This window comes from Patella vulgata, chromosome 3, assembly GCF_932274485.2.
Source record: "Patella vulgata chromosome 3, xgPatVulg1.2, whole genome shotgun sequence".
Classification (NCBI taxonomy): domain Eukaryota; kingdom Metazoa; phylum Mollusca; class Gastropoda; family Patellidae; genus Patella; species Patella vulgata.
Genome location: NC_065881.2, coordinates 54,488,120 through 54,503,272, shown reverse-complemented (window position 1 = coordinate 54,503,272; position 15,153 = coordinate 54,488,120). Strand labels below are relative to the sequence as shown.

The 15,153-nt window shown below is 33.1% G+C and overlaps 2 protein-coding genes across 7 annotated transcripts in view; one reads left to right on the top strand and one right to left on the bottom strand.

Moving 5' to 3' along the window:
• LOC126814524 (probable tubulin polyglutamylase TTLL9) overlaps positions 1-15,153 on the top strand; it is a 45,353-nt gene that overhangs the window by 20,941 nt on the left and 9,259 nt on the right. Inside the window, exons 1-2 of one of the 3 annotated variants that reach the window (XR_007677648.2) lie at positions 9,895-10,207; positions 14,916-14,968. The exons of 1 other annotated variant lie outside the window; for it this stretch is intronic. Coding sequence is in view for 1 of the 2 variants with exons in the window: in XM_050539706.2 (XP_050395663.1) it covers positions 10,172-10,207; positions 14,916-14,968 (89 nt within the window). In the remaining variant the exon portion in view is untranslated. Of the gene's footprint in view, positions 1-9,894; positions 10,208-14,915; positions 14,969-15,153 lie in introns of those variants that run through there. One more of the 3 variants, XM_050539706.2, reaches the window with a different exon arrangement.
• Positions 3,677-11,127, bottom strand: LOC126814527 (dual specificity protein phosphatase 22). Of its 4 annotated transcripts, none has more exons than XM_050539718.2 (6): positions 11,047-11,127; positions 8,740-8,813; positions 8,291-8,407; positions 7,703-7,827; positions 6,936-7,107; positions 3,677-6,146 (listed from the first exon to the last, which is right to left on the bottom strand). In XM_050539718.2, the coding sequence occupies exons 2-6, from the start codon at positions 8,758-8,760 to the stop codon at positions 5,952-5,954; spliced, it is 630 nt and encodes a 209-aa protein (XP_050395675.1). In that variant the 5' UTR covers positions 8,761-8,813; positions 11,047-11,127; the 3' UTR covers positions 3,677-5,951. The 4 variants fall into 4 exon arrangements, with proteins under 4 accessions (XP_050395675.1, XP_055955261.1, XP_050395674.1 ...); XM_056099286.1 differs by lacking the exon at positions 11,047-11,127 and adding an exon at positions 10,295-10,313; XM_050539717.2 differs by lacking the exon at positions 11,047-11,127 and adding an exon at positions 9,815-9,928.

Genomic DNA, 15,153 nt, shown 5'->3' with positions numbered 1-15,153 from the left:
CAAAAGTACTTCTATTACAATAATTATGGTTCAAATATTATTCAAATCGACCGGGTTTTACTTTATTAAATTATAGCTATTCAAGTTATAGTTTCATTATTACACCAATAGGGGATCGCGTGGCTAAGTGGGTAAGACGCTGGCTCGCTAGCCTGGAGGTCGCGTGTTCGATCCCTGCATTGGCCGAGAAAGTTCATCCAGATTTTCCGGCGTGACCCCCCCCCCTTGTCAGTGATGCAGGATGGAGGGCCTGACAAGGACAGCTGTCTAGTCGTTCGGATGGGACGAAAAACCGAGGTCCCGTGTACACATTGGCGTGCACGTAAAAGATCCCTTGGCAGTTGGAATTCGATATAAGAGTAGGCCGTAGCGCCGCTGCCCGGGCAAAATTTCCCTCATAGCACACTGTGTGGCGTATGCTAGTCTTCATTAGCCCAGGTTAGGAGCAGAACAGTAGGACGTTGAACCCCATTTCATTTCATTTCATTACACCAATACTTTGACTAAGTTCGATAATGAGTATTTCCTGCCCAAAGTGCACATGATGGACAATTTGATTGCTTTGAGCTTTAAAAAAGGTTAATGTGCAAGTAATTAATGAGTGTCATCTATTTATTTGGGGATTAGATTAACAATCTGGCTCGTTATGACTTTCATAACGTGTTTATTTCCAATACTATATTTTCCCTATCATATTTAAATTGTTACACGACAGTTATAATTTAATTTAACATGTCTTGACTTCTAGGTGTTATAAATAAATTCACAATTTCATTTACTGACGAACTAGCTATAAGAGGAACGAATTAGCTGATATCAAGCGACCCCTCGGAGAAGCTAATTAGTTATACAGTTATAGGAGGAAATAACCCAATTAAAAGTGAATATTATTATATTATACTGTGCTATAATTATCATAATGGAAACAACCAGAATGAGAAACAGATAAAAGGTTCACATAATTAATTGGAATAATAGTTGTCACAATGAAACTGATGAATGCCAAAGTATAATATAGTTCTCAAAATTTAATATGTGTGGAGTTACGTTTCGGAGGTGTGTACTAAAAATCACCCGATCTTGTAAAGATCCAAGCAGTGAAATTTCTATTTATATTACGCAACCATTGTACAAATCTCAAATTAGATCCAAAAATTTAAACGGTCTACGTCATACTATACTTTTCATAAAGAGCAGGATGGTAGAAAAACTTCTGCAGCCTAATCCTGTATCCTTCTCAAATAAAGTTATTAGGAATCCATAAGTAAAAGACAGAAAATGACATAAGTATTTCAAAAAGGCTTCAAACTTTAAAAAAATGTCGAAAATTCTTTAAATTTCAAAAAATGATCTTTCATTTTTCTATTTATTCAAATTTCCCCAAAAAACATTTATATATTTAGATAACTGATATAATTACAATTCTAACTATGTATATGTATTGAGTTACTGAAATTTAATTTTCGATATTTTGACATTTGGCATTTTAGCACTTTTTAACGTCAGGGTGCTCCACCATAAATAAATATCTCCACAATTACACCACAATATACCAAACCTTAAATCAATTTCGCACATTTATAAACACTAGGCCGAGAAAGTTCATCTGGATTTTCCTACGTGGTTTCCCCTTGTCAGTGGTGCAGAACGTAGGGCCTGACAAGGACAGCTGTCTAGTCCTTCGGATGAGACGAAAAACCGAGGTCCCGTGTATACATTAGAATGCACGTAAAAGATCCCTTGGCAGTTGGAATTCGATATAAGAGTAGGCGATAATGCCGCTGCCCGGGCAAAATTTCCCTCATAGCACACTGTATGGCGTATGCCCGTCTTCATTAGCCCAGTATAGGAGCAAAACAGTAGGACGTTAAACCCCATTTCATTTCATTTCATTTATAGTCACTAAATAAACGGTCATGTTGTACTTAATAAGCTATGACCATTTAACCATCCATAAATAATCAACTGAAAAATGGTTACGAGTGTCGGACATAACATCCGGGCACTTTAAAGTAAAAAATAGGTTATGTGCCTTTGTTTTGAAATTAGTCTCGCTTAACCAGTATATCCACCATTCTACGTCTGATTGACAGGCCGGGATAACCAAGACTACTTTTTTTACGAAACATAACAGAAAGCTGGAACAAGAAATTGAATTTAGAAACACGCACGTTAGGAAACTCAACAATTGTTTTAAGAACCTTGTAAAAGTAAATGAAACAATTGCTAGTTTCATGTTCTTCCCTAATCTGGGTGTTTCAGAGATATTATTTGTACTAAACCAAACCATGCGGCTCCTAACGGTATAGTTAATGATAAAGCAATTTAGAAAATAAAACGAACGTAATTTCTATAGCTGCTGTAATAACCAAAAAGCTAAATATTACTGCTATTCAGAATCGTCAACAATAGATTTTTTACGGCTGTAATAGTTGATAGATGTGTAGAGAATTTCACGTGCGATGGCTATTTATAGACTCATAGACTGTTATCGCACTGCGTAATTAGCCAGAAATCACTTTGAGACAAGCCACTAAGTGTGCACATTCGGCGTGTCGAGTTCAACTTTCTGTAGTGAAAAATTTCTCTGCACGGGGCACACTATAATAACGTGCGATATCTCAGAGGGATTTTATCAGATCACTTGACACTTAATGTAATGGATCATTGTTAAAACTATCCCGACAATGATCCGTATAGCGGAAGTAGTGTTAATAATAATAAATCAGATGTCACCAGATCAAAACAACAAACGATGGACTACCCAATGACATCTAATTTATAAGAATTGGATGATTATAGGAAATAAGTTATGGTACGCCGAAAACCTAGTATTTTTCGTTTTGGACCTTTTGAGATGCCTTTTTCTGTCATCAAAAAAAAACACAAAAAAACCTCAATGGACCAGCTCTGTTTTTAAAGCCCCCCCCCCCCCCCAATCAGATGACACCAGATCAAAACAACAAACGATGGACTACCCCATGACATCTAATTGATACGAATTGGACGATTATAGGAAATAAGTTATGGTACACCGAAAAACTAGTATTTTCCGATTTGGACCTTTGAGAGGCCTTTATCAATCGTACAAAAAAAAAACCCCAAACTCAATGGACAAATTCCGAGTTTAAAGCCCCCACCCTCCAAACACCCTCTAATCTACTTTAGCTTTATAGAGTCTGGCAAAAATATTTTATTTTTTTCTGTATTTTCCAGTCAAAGTTTGTGAATTTAGAATCTCAGTGACTGTGGAGGAAATACATCTTTAAATACAAGAATAAAAATCATTCCCCAAAAAACACAAGCTTAATAAATGTCCAAAGCTTTATCCAAACAATCAAACTTGTAAATTACAAATAATGTATATATTTGGCACTATTAAAACAGTAAGATCTTAATAAAAAAAACTTACAAATATATTTCTATATCTCCTTGTCAAAGAAACAATATCATTTTAAAAACATAACTTCAAGTCTCAATAATTATAGATCATCACAGAAGTCTTACTGGTAGGCCTAATATTTAAATACTTAAACCCTTTATAGTTCACAGTATATTTTGTTAACAGGATCTGCTTTGTGAGCTCCACAATGGCAAGACCATGAAAACAGAGGACTTTTATGGTAAATCAAGGTTTGACTGGACACCTTCCAAAGAATTAGACATAAAACTGAAATTGTTGCACACATTTATTATTATCTAAAATGAAATCAAATGCTTCTTCCAGAGGATATAAAAATTTACAAAAATAAATTAAAAACATATCACATACAAAATCACAAAAGGCTCTACCTTTTGGTTACAACATCATTTGTTTGATTTTCTCCATTGTGGTTTTAAACTACAGATATTAATATTAAGTACATGAAAATGAGATGTTTGAAACCTGACATTCATCAAAACTATAACAATTTCTTCAACAGACATTTCTTCCTATTTTGTTACAAGTTTTATTTTACAAATCTATTTAAAGTAGCACTTAGTTTATGCATATCAGAATAATTGGTCATAATTTGTCAGCTTGTAAACAAATTTATTGTTAAATATACCTAACAATATTAGATAGTAATTCTCAAATTCTGTTACATCGTACCCTTCTTGTTTACCACATTTTTAAAGAAATTGAATTTTTCTAACTTGAGAAATGTCGGAATATATAGGAAACAGTAAGCAGTATATGGCTATAAACTAACATGTTATTACATCATGTTAAGATTGGACATGAAATAAAAAAACCCAAAAAAACATTGCTACTTTAATGAGTCAGTCAGATTATTATTTGTTTTCTTCATTATGTTTAAAAACAATTTTCAGTGATAACTATATCAAAACTTGTTTTTAAGGGAATCATTATTGATTGGAGATAATCATTTTACTACTCTCATTGATAAGATATTCCTTTACCAAACCATTTGATTGGGCACCCTGATTTCAATATTTCTTTTTGGCAATAAATATTAAACATGTCATCTCGGTGAAGTGTTGACTTTTTTGTTATCAAATGACATGCATTGATGTATTTGATATAAATAAAATTACTTGTATGAGATTCTTAATAGTATCAACAATATTTAGTTTATATTGAATAAAGTATCTTGAAAATATTATAAACAACAATTTCAACAATTGCATAATTTCACAAATTTTCACAATAAATTGCATAAATTGTTGTATACTGACCTCTTAAATTTCAGTAAATATTACACATATCTAATATCTTTATTAGAAAAATCATTATTAGTTATTAGTTATCACATATAAACCAGAAAATATACACAGTAAATCAAACAAACTATTAGAGATTTTTTCATGAATTGTTATTATAATAAAAATCTAAATTTGTTGAAAACAAATAAAATGGTTGAATATTGCAAAAATGATCATCAAAATGTGATCTAATTAAAGACATAACAAATAAATGCAAATAATGGTCTAGGATCACCACTGATACTAGCAAACAATATTGACAAACATTTGATATATTTTTACACAAAATTTGAACAAGGATATTTTTAAAAAGTAGCACCATAGTTTAAAAATAAGATTACCATTGTACATGTACAAGTTAACTTTATATGTAAAATACACGCAGTACTTTATTATTGAAATAAATGTTCATCAGGGTGACTATCAAAAATTAAAGAGTACTGGCCCAAATAACTGTAGAAACCCAAATATTTCAAGCTCTAGCAAACTTTCCAAAGAAACCAGCAACATGGAAACCAGGGCATTAGCTGCCAGTAATATCCCAAGCTTATCAGGTGTCTTTATAATTCTTGAAACATTAATAACATAAAGTAATGAACAATGTTATACCATGAATAGCTCTATAATTTACTTCAAAATCATCATTAAAGTGATGAAGCTTCCCATTTATATTTATATCCATTTAATATGGATGATTGGAATAAAAACTACTTAATGAAACAATGTGCCAACAATTCTTACAACAGATGAATAATGCTACATGGAAAATGTATAATAATGAGGTTTCCAATCTTTTTTTTTCTTTTCTCACTCATATATTGAAGAAAAAGCAATCAGTTATAAGAATTATTAAAGAAAAATGTAAACCCAATAATCTAAGTATACAGTAACACTGTCTTTAGTGTACAACATATCAATCACATCAATGACTTCTTTCATTTTCAAAGATGATAAATTACAAAAGAAAAATACTGGTAGAGTATATGTACTTTAATATAAAGTTCATACATTTATAAACTATTGGCAGTCGTTAATAACTCAAACTGTACACCAGTTTTATCTACATTTATTACAGATATACCTTGACTTAAGAGTATGTATGATGCTGCTTGAAAAACAACCGATAACTTACAGACTCCTTAATAAAACACATTAAGGTAATTCTACCAAATATACAAAACAGTTCCTATATTCTAAATCTTATCGATACCTGGTTTTCTTAATTTGTGCGAGTTGGATTTTGTTCAAGATGATTTTTTATCTTCATTAGATCCTTGTCTTTTTTCTTTCTCAGTGTAGGCATTATGTGGTAGTGGATATGTAGACTCATCTTCCGCATTACCTAATAAAAACTTTTGGTAGGCACTAAGATTTATTTTACAATCGGATTCATCATCAAAAGGACTTTTTCCATGAAGAGCAAAAAAACGTTTCTTTTCCTGAAATAATTGAATTTTGCAATGATTATTATTCTCAGTGTGGGGAGATTGATACTGGTCAACTCACAACACCACATGACATTATTTCCCTTAGCCTCTATTTCAAGTCCTACAGAGTTTCATAGAAAAAAGCTTGAATGATATAAGTCAGAAGACTAAATATACCATAGTTTCCCAGATAGATTGGATATATACTCTAATCAATTTCCTACGACATTGGGTTGAAAACCAAAGGGAATTATATCATAATCAGTAGTTACTTACACATGAATGTATAGATACAATAATGCTACTTGTATTCTTTCATGTCTAAATATGTTTCTACAATACAGTTGATCAAGGGGCACAACTCTTAATATTGATACTAAGACAGACCCAGATCTTTTCTGGGTATATTTTTGACTATAAATTATTTTAACCATGCAGGGTGCTAAATATGGCAGTTTTCTACAATGAAATCAGGGAAAATACCAATGTTACTAGTGCATATACTCTGGACAACACTGAAATTTTTGGCAGCTTTATTTTTTAAGATTGTACGGTTCCTTACACATAAAAGTTTTATCTTAGATAGAAATATTTTTGTACATGTAATGTACATCAAATTCAAAGTTGTAAAATTGAGTGATTTGTATATATAAAAAAACTTTTTACTAATATTATCACATGCTTGGTAAATCTCCCTTAAGTTGTAGCTGCAGTTTTGAGGATCCAGCCAGGACATAACCGTAGAAAACATACATGTAAGTCATTAATAGAGCATATTTAATTATTCAGATGACGACAAACCTCTTCTAACATTTCTTCCTGAAATTTTTGCAGCTGCCTTTGAAAGCCAAAATTTGGGTTTGCACAACTTCTAGCACCACGAATTGAGTTTAAGGTATCTCTCCATTGAAGATTTGTTACTGTCATGATATAGGCAGCTGTTAATGTAACACTACGTGATACACCAGCCAGGCTAAAATCATAAATAAATTTACAGATAAATACATGTTTAGTAAAATATCACTTTTATTGTATTAAGAACTGATTTATTTCAAATTTTTCCTCAGATTTCAGATGACTATTCCAGTCCTATGACAACTGGTACATTTCTTTGAAGATACCTTCCCGCAAACACACTGTGTGATTTGATGATAATACTTGGACTAAAAACATCTTAGTTGCAAGAAACTACCCCATAAGATGCATAAATCTATTGTAAGAAGCCTGGTTTGCCATGTGACTTATTTGAGGGAGAATCCATTTACAGCCTGTATTTGTCGTTAGTCGCTGTACTTTTACCATAAATATCGAATCCTAAGTAAATTCTTAGGTTATCTTTTGCCAACTTTTCTGCTTTTTAGTTGTAGAGGCAACTGGTCATTTAAGTTTCTTAATGTTCAGGGAATTCAATTATTTCAGGGAATTCAGCATTTTTCAAGTAAGATTGGGAGTCTGTATTTTCATATACCAAATATGACATATTTGTATTGGAAATAACTCCCTATAAATTTTTTCCTGGGAAATTTTTTTACCCATAAAAATAAAGTGTAATGTATATTAATTCTTACCAATGAATAATAACATTTCCTCCACTGAGTCGAGCTTTATGTATAAAATCATTTGATTGTGAAATAAACTGAGTGAGATCTTGAGCAGGATGATCACTAGCTATAAGGCACAGATATTCCTTGTCCTTTAAGTAAAGAACATAAGTACATACTGATTAAATAGTCAAACATCGGTTGCCAGGCCACAACACATACACCCATCATCATCACCTGCTAAATCATCCTAGCAGTTATCAGATCATACTTGAAGCCTCTAGTTAAGGCACTAACAAGATTTCATAATAAAAGTACGACAGATGGACAATATGGCAGGAATATAAAACCACATTATAATGTTGGTGTATAACAAGTATTAACAGTATGCCCTTTTAAATTAAATACAAAATATGGTCAAAGATGTTCCTGTTTACGAACTTAGCCTTCAAATGACCTGCTCAGGACAGAAACTATTGGCATGCGCTATGGTAAATCTAATATAACCTCATAATCCAATTTTTAAATAATATCAATTTATTTAAAAAATCTCAATGACTATATCAATATTTATCTCTTTAAACATGTTCCTAACTTCTCATTATCAATACTCACAGGCAGTATCGGTGTGGCATTATCATGTATTGAAAGGATGTGTGTTATGTTATTCTCTGTTAGTTGTTTTTGATCTTTAGAATCTCGAAAATTACCAATATATACACCTTTAATAATCTGAAGAAAAACACAATAAACTTATACATTTAAAATAATGACAATTCATTCAATCGTTGCCACTTTAACTTAAAACGATTATTAGTTAGGATGATATAATACCCCTCGTAAATATGTTGAACGACAATCTGGCTGATCCTGTCTACACTCACGCGGTGATTTATGGAAAATGTTGTCTCATTCCACACACCTATTGTTCCACAAGTGCAGATCTAACAAATATTTAAAAGCTGTTTAAAAGGTCTGATTTTGACCAATCAAATGCAACTTAGAAACATCAGCCACATTTTGTACATGTACTGTAGTCACAAGCAATAAGTCCATATATTTACCTTATTCATACCATTCCCCATGATGGCGTTTATAAATTTGGATTTTTAATGAACAACAGCTGGATTTCTCTTCACTGAAAAGACAAACCAGGAATCATTTAAATACATACGTAGTAATAAGCTTATACTGGAAAAAAAAATTACACAATTTTAAAAAGAGAATCTTTGCACCTGAGGGCCATAAGCTTACACATATAATTAATTATAAATTAGTCTATTGTCAGATTGGTCACAGAGATACAATATCTAACATTATTGTGCTAAAAATAGTAGTCTATATAATCAATTCTGTTTGGCCATAACAGTCATAAATAATTATGATTCATGTCGCAACAGATAAGGCATTTTTGGATAGTATGCTGTCCTCTGACCTTTCCTATTCATTCCTATTAAACTGCAATATGAAAATTCCAATCTACCCCCACCTCTGTTCTAAGGCTATTTTGGAATCTTAACCTTATATTTTTCACTGGGATTCTTCTTTTTTTGCCAAAAGATATCATTTTCTCGCCACTATTTGCAAGTAGAATTTTATGATTGAAAAAAAATGAGGTATGCGCATGTTTGAGATCCGTAATGGCAGATCAGTTCAAAAGCATTTCCTTGAAAATAGTGCTTAATTATTAAAAATTTGTGTCAGATATGGCGAGCAATGATTCCTTTTGGCGGAAAATAAAGAATCACGGTGGAAAATAGAAGGTAAGGATTCCAAAATAGCCTTAGAACAGAGGTGGGGAAGAGCGGTATTTTCTTATTGCAGCTATATTGGGGAGGATAGGTACAGTCAGCGGGCAGGCGTTTTCAGAGACCGTTCCTAAAGCTAAAGGCAAAGGGGCACTTGCTAGGCTAACGAATACCGTAGGCCCTACTGGAATAATAAAAAGTTAGTAACAACTTTGCTGTTTCCATTGGTGATTCAGAAAAAAACGGCTTTTTAAATTGCTTGACAATCCTTTTTATCAAATATAAGTGAGATGCTAATGTTTATTACCGCTAAAAATAGTTGCACAAGTAACAAAAAGCTTTTCAAAACTTGCAAAAGTTATACAACCCTAGCTCCTGAAGTGTTTCTTACCATATTTACACCGGAAGCGAAGTTGTGCTGCGTCTACCTGCTTCCGTTTTAAATTTCACGCTCCTTGTGCACGCGCACCCTCGCTTACATTTTGCGATTTCAATCATCACCCCCATGAAACTAACAAGTTTGCGTGTCCCAATAATGTGGACATATGTTATTATATCTTGAAATTAAATATAAATTCAATGGGAAAATCTGCTATCCATGTATGAATTTCCATATAGACAGAGTTCGTAGCGCCACCTGCTACTTCCCGTCACAGTCGCGAATGTAAACAAACCGAATTTTTGTGACGCAAAAATGTTTTACAAGGACAAGAATATTATTAGGCACATATAAGCAAATCGCGCAATAATGTTTGCGAAGCCCCAAAGCAATGTCGTTAGTAAGGTAAAAGTTAACAAAACCAAAATAATGAAAACATTGGCCTGGGCGTGTTTCAGGGCTGGGGTAATAATGGTAGCTACGAGAACGTACCGGTCTAAAAACGTGATAATGATCGGGATGACAACAAAAAATTCAACTATCCCGTTTGGCTGTCCAACAGCTTTACTATGACACCAAAATGAGCTTGAAAGGTCCTATATTGATTAATGGAGTTATGCCTAATTAATTGTCGCTATATATATTAGTCGCGCGCAGTCGCTATGCCTATATAGCGGTAAAATTCCACTAACTTTCTTACATGGCAGTCACTTCGAAACTGGATCAAAAAATTTCTGTACTATGTATTTTGGCTCTGCACCTACCGATTTCATTGAAAACTCGCAGAATTAAAGTTATATATATTTTTTCAAATCAATATAATATTAAACCTATATGCTATTCTGGTATCCGTCCCAAGAATTGTGTTGTTTTCTACTTTCATTTTGACGTTTAGCTTTCTCCGCACTCGGAGCAGCTAGAGTAAAAATTTGAAAAAAGAGGCGAAAAGCTAGTCTTTTATTTACGATAATAACCACATTTGAAGCCGAAGTTTCGTACCAATGGACAATCCGACGAGGAAGAAAAGCCAATACGCAATTCGCACTGGCGTATCTGTGGCGTGACTCGCGATGACGAAATTACGCCAGCGGCTCACCGCTTCATTGGCGTACCTAACTGACATGCTTGTTTTTAGCTACAATTGGCTGCCTTTAGTTCCAAGTGGCAAACTCCTTTTCTTTATTAATGCATGTAACATCTTAAAAATAAGATAATTTTATACTATTATGACTAATTAAACTTACAGAGGCCAATGTAGTGGCACAACTATCGCCTAACTCCAAATATTCGCGTTTAAATTAATGAAGCGTTGTTTTTTATCCGATGTACGGTACACTCCAATCGAAGTCCATTAATAGTTACAATGCTTTAGACATGCGCAAACCCTACCCGCACCTTTTACCATAAAGCAAAACATCCTTGCCATTTATTATCAGGTCCAAATAATTTCTTGTTCGGGTTTTAATTCAACGTTAAAGCCGTAATTTGATTTTATTTTCCAAAATGATTCGCGGATAGATTAGAACAGGTAGATGTCATTATGTTTGTTTACATTTTCTCCACTTGCGATTGCCTTTTTGATTGGCTGTTATAAAAGCCTTATATTTAGCCCCCCTTGATACATCTCATTGGTGTCACACGTCTCCTATTTAAAATGGCGAACCTAGTAACGGCTTAACGCCTCAATTTTAAATACAATGATTTATACCTGTTTCAGGTTGGATTATATGCTTAATTGTAGTTGGATGTGGCAGAAATATTTTAAATAACAATAATCAATCATTGTTTTGATGAAAAATATTGTCAATTCATTTTTTTAAGTCATACAGTGAAAACATCAGTTTTTGTCACCACTGCCCGTCACTTGAAAATTTGCCTTGATGTTATAATATAGAGAAATAACAATTCATACACATATATCTATTATTGTGAATCGAGGATTATTTTGAGTTTGATTTTGTAGGTGCTTCATGGCAGAAAAATAAGGTTGTCTTTTTAATTTCTACGAAAATTGGTTTTTATTTATATACTCATAGGGTAATGGGTAATGGTAATTATTACTTTTAATGTAATGGTTAATGGTAATTAATTATATTGCTAAAAATGAGAAAGTAATTGTAATGATTACATTTAAGAAGTAATGGTAATGTAATTAATTACATTGGCAATGTAATGGCTCCAGCCCTGGTGTGTATTTGATTATTTACCACTACTGCCACTGGCACTCATTCTCCATTCGGCAAATCTCGGCAGATTCTGGTAATCTACATCTAGCCTCGGCTGTATGGCAGTAAGTGATATGTACCTACACCTATACAATTGTGATGCGGCTACCGGTTTACTTTTTGTAAAACTTGCCGCTTTTAGAAAGAAGTTCTCAAAATTGTGTCGTTCGAAGAGTGTGTAGAATTTTCATTGCAAAGTTGTCCTTGTTTTAAGAAAATTGGATAAACTAGGAAGAAAAACAGCTTCAGACGTTGAAAGCTTTGTATGGTAAAACATTCTTCAAATGCATCAACATGGGTGACGCCGTTGGTAATCCGAGAACTTGAAAGTAGTTCCAATGGGGGACTTCGTCATACAGCCGAGGCTATAGATGTAGGGTACTTGAGTCTGCACTGCAGAGGTTTGCCGAGTGACCCATTCTCCATACATGCCTTGCTATCCAGCATTTAACTCTGCTGTCGGCTCGTGCACTACACCGGTTGACCTAGAGGTCATTGGTCACGTGATTATAACTACATGATGAAAATGGCATCTGTCAGAAACGTTCCTCTCGTTTTAAACACTTGATGAGTTTTAGTCCATTTTAGGGGAAAATGTCATCAATTACTACACCTCCAACAATGGCATCTGTCAGAAACGTTCCTCTTGTTATAAACACTTGATAAGTTTTAGTCAATTTTAGGGAAAAATGTCATCAATTACTACCCCTTCGAAAGAAAACAGTCTAATTTTGGATGTTTCGTGTGTAAATGTATAAGGCCTTACAATTGCGTTATGAAGGTAAACAGATCAACATGTATTATATTCTAAAATTGCAGTTCTTATTTACGACCAATTAACCCCATAATCTTACGAGAAAGAGTTCCCTGTATAAATACTTTATTATCTTTCAATAAATATGACCCCATTTTTATTTTAATATAGTAATAGTAATTAAATGTATTATTAGTTATTTGCTATTCATCGTATTGTTTATCATTGTCTATCAAAACCAAGAATATTGGTGGCATAGTCAGATGCAATCTGTTTCACAGAGGATTACGAATTCTAATATCTCTGTAAAAGATGACTACCTTTAACACGTGAAGTCTCATCTCGCAGTGTCAATCATTGGCTCAATGGCGTGTGCATTGTTTACATAAGACGTTCTAGTTCGGGCAAAATGGAGACTTTTACTCCCCATTCGCACTAAATAGGAAATCATTTTTACCTACAAATACGTCAAACTCAAACGCTTTTATTTATTTTTCTAATACATAAAAAAAATGTTTTAGAATTTAATTTGTCGCAGGAAAAAAGTTAATATTTCTGGCTCATTAAGTCGCATCGATGTCATCCTTATCAGTGATTGTAGCGGCCTAGCGAAAATTCACTGCTGAGCAGTGTGAGTCAGATGAGCCGTTAGCAGAGGTTAGTGTGAACTGCAAGGGAAGACAACTCTGTTTGGGAGATTGACTGACACCGTCACTGATTGGCAAGCTGATCGAGCCACCAATTTTATCAATCGGAGATATGTTTTGATTTATTCCCAAACACATCAATAAACAATTCTAGGACCCTTACCACTAAACTTTGCGCCCTCCTGACAAAATGACAGACTAGAAAAATTGTAACACATGACACAATTATATGGAATACAAGTTACTTGTGTCATGTGTTATTCTCATCCAATTACTAAATGCCACTTAAACAATTTAGATAGAAAAATTGTGCCTGAATGCCAGAACTTGTGTCTAATGTTGTCGGTGACACAGGTGCCTAAAGTTATTTCAACTTTGGTTAGAGTGATGAGATATTTATGACTAAAATCCAAATTGTCATATACCATTATGCCTGTTTACGTGTACATTAAATGATGTATGTACTATGTACTATATGTAGATGTATGACTATATTTCCATTTTGGGAATACGTTTGTTTCGAGATAAAAGATGGTATAATACTATATAGATCCAACTGACAAACCCCATTGCTAATCACATCGGGCTTCAAATAAGCAAAATTGACAATTTTTTCTTCAAAACAACGATTGATTATTGTTATTTATAACATTTCTGCCACATCCAACTACAATTAAGAATCCTGACACCGGTACAAATCCCCTTTTTTAAAATGAAGCGATAATAGATTGCTTTCCCCAACATTTTTAATTTGACATCTTGACCTCATAAAAGCTGGGCCCCGTGTACAACAGCCAATCGAAGTACTAACCTGATCCGAGTTGCGCAGGAGTAATACACCGTAATTATGAATATGAATGTCCGTATAAATTTTAATTAAAACAACGCTCGATTTACTTTATTGTCAATATTTGCTAATAAATGAAAGTTGTTTCAATAGATTGGGCTGCATATGTGTAATAAGTTCTAATAGTATAGAATTAACTTATTTTTAAGATATTACATGCATTAATAAAGAAATTAAATTTGCCAGGTGAAACTAAAGGCTCTCCGTGGTAGCTAAAAACAAGCACATCAGTATATCTCAATGTTTTTAACTACGTTCTCGTAGCTAGTGCACACATAGTATTGATTGGGCCCTATATAGTTTTGGCTTTGGATGGGATAAAGAGCAAACCATGTAATATATTCTAGTTCTAAGAACTTTTTTAAAGATTTTATGGTTATGATTTATCATTTTAATTTACTCTGATTTTCAACAAAATTTGTTATGGTTGCACAATATTTGACATAAATATATCAAGTTCCAATACTGTGATCTATATTGGTGTATTAAGTTTGCTAAATTCGACTTTAAGCTCAGACCCATCTTCTGAACATTGATTTTAAAGTATATTTAATGGAAATTTATTAAAACTCTGTTTGTTTCTTTCATTCCTTCAATTTATTTGCTTTAAATCATTTGTCTCTTCGTGATTTTAATTCAGGTTCCAGGGTATATGCAGTCTAAAGGAACACAAAGGCAAAAAGCTATTATATGGTAAATAAAGTTTCTTTATATGATACATATAATTTTTATAGACTCTAGAAATTTTGTGTCACATTATTTTATATAATAAATTTTTGGAATCATTTATTGTTTACTGGCACTCTAATTTAACCGCTCTCGCATATGTCATACTTTTTTAACTCATATTTTCATATTAAAGCGAGAGCCTCAACCAG

Bases quoted from the DNA above. Each gene is read 5' to 3' on its own strand.
- LOC126814527 (XM_050539718.2), bottom strand. From the start codon at position 8,760: ATGGGGAATGGTATGAATAAG. The intron at 7,108-7,702 runs GTAAGAATTAAT...TTATGATTTTAG, and splicing joins GGAAATGTTATTATTCATTG to CCTGGCTGGTGTATCACGTA. The intron at 6,147-6,935 runs GTTTGTCGTCAT...CAATTATTTCAG, and splicing joins AGGAAGAAATGTTAGAAGAG to GAAAAGAAACGTTTTTTTGC.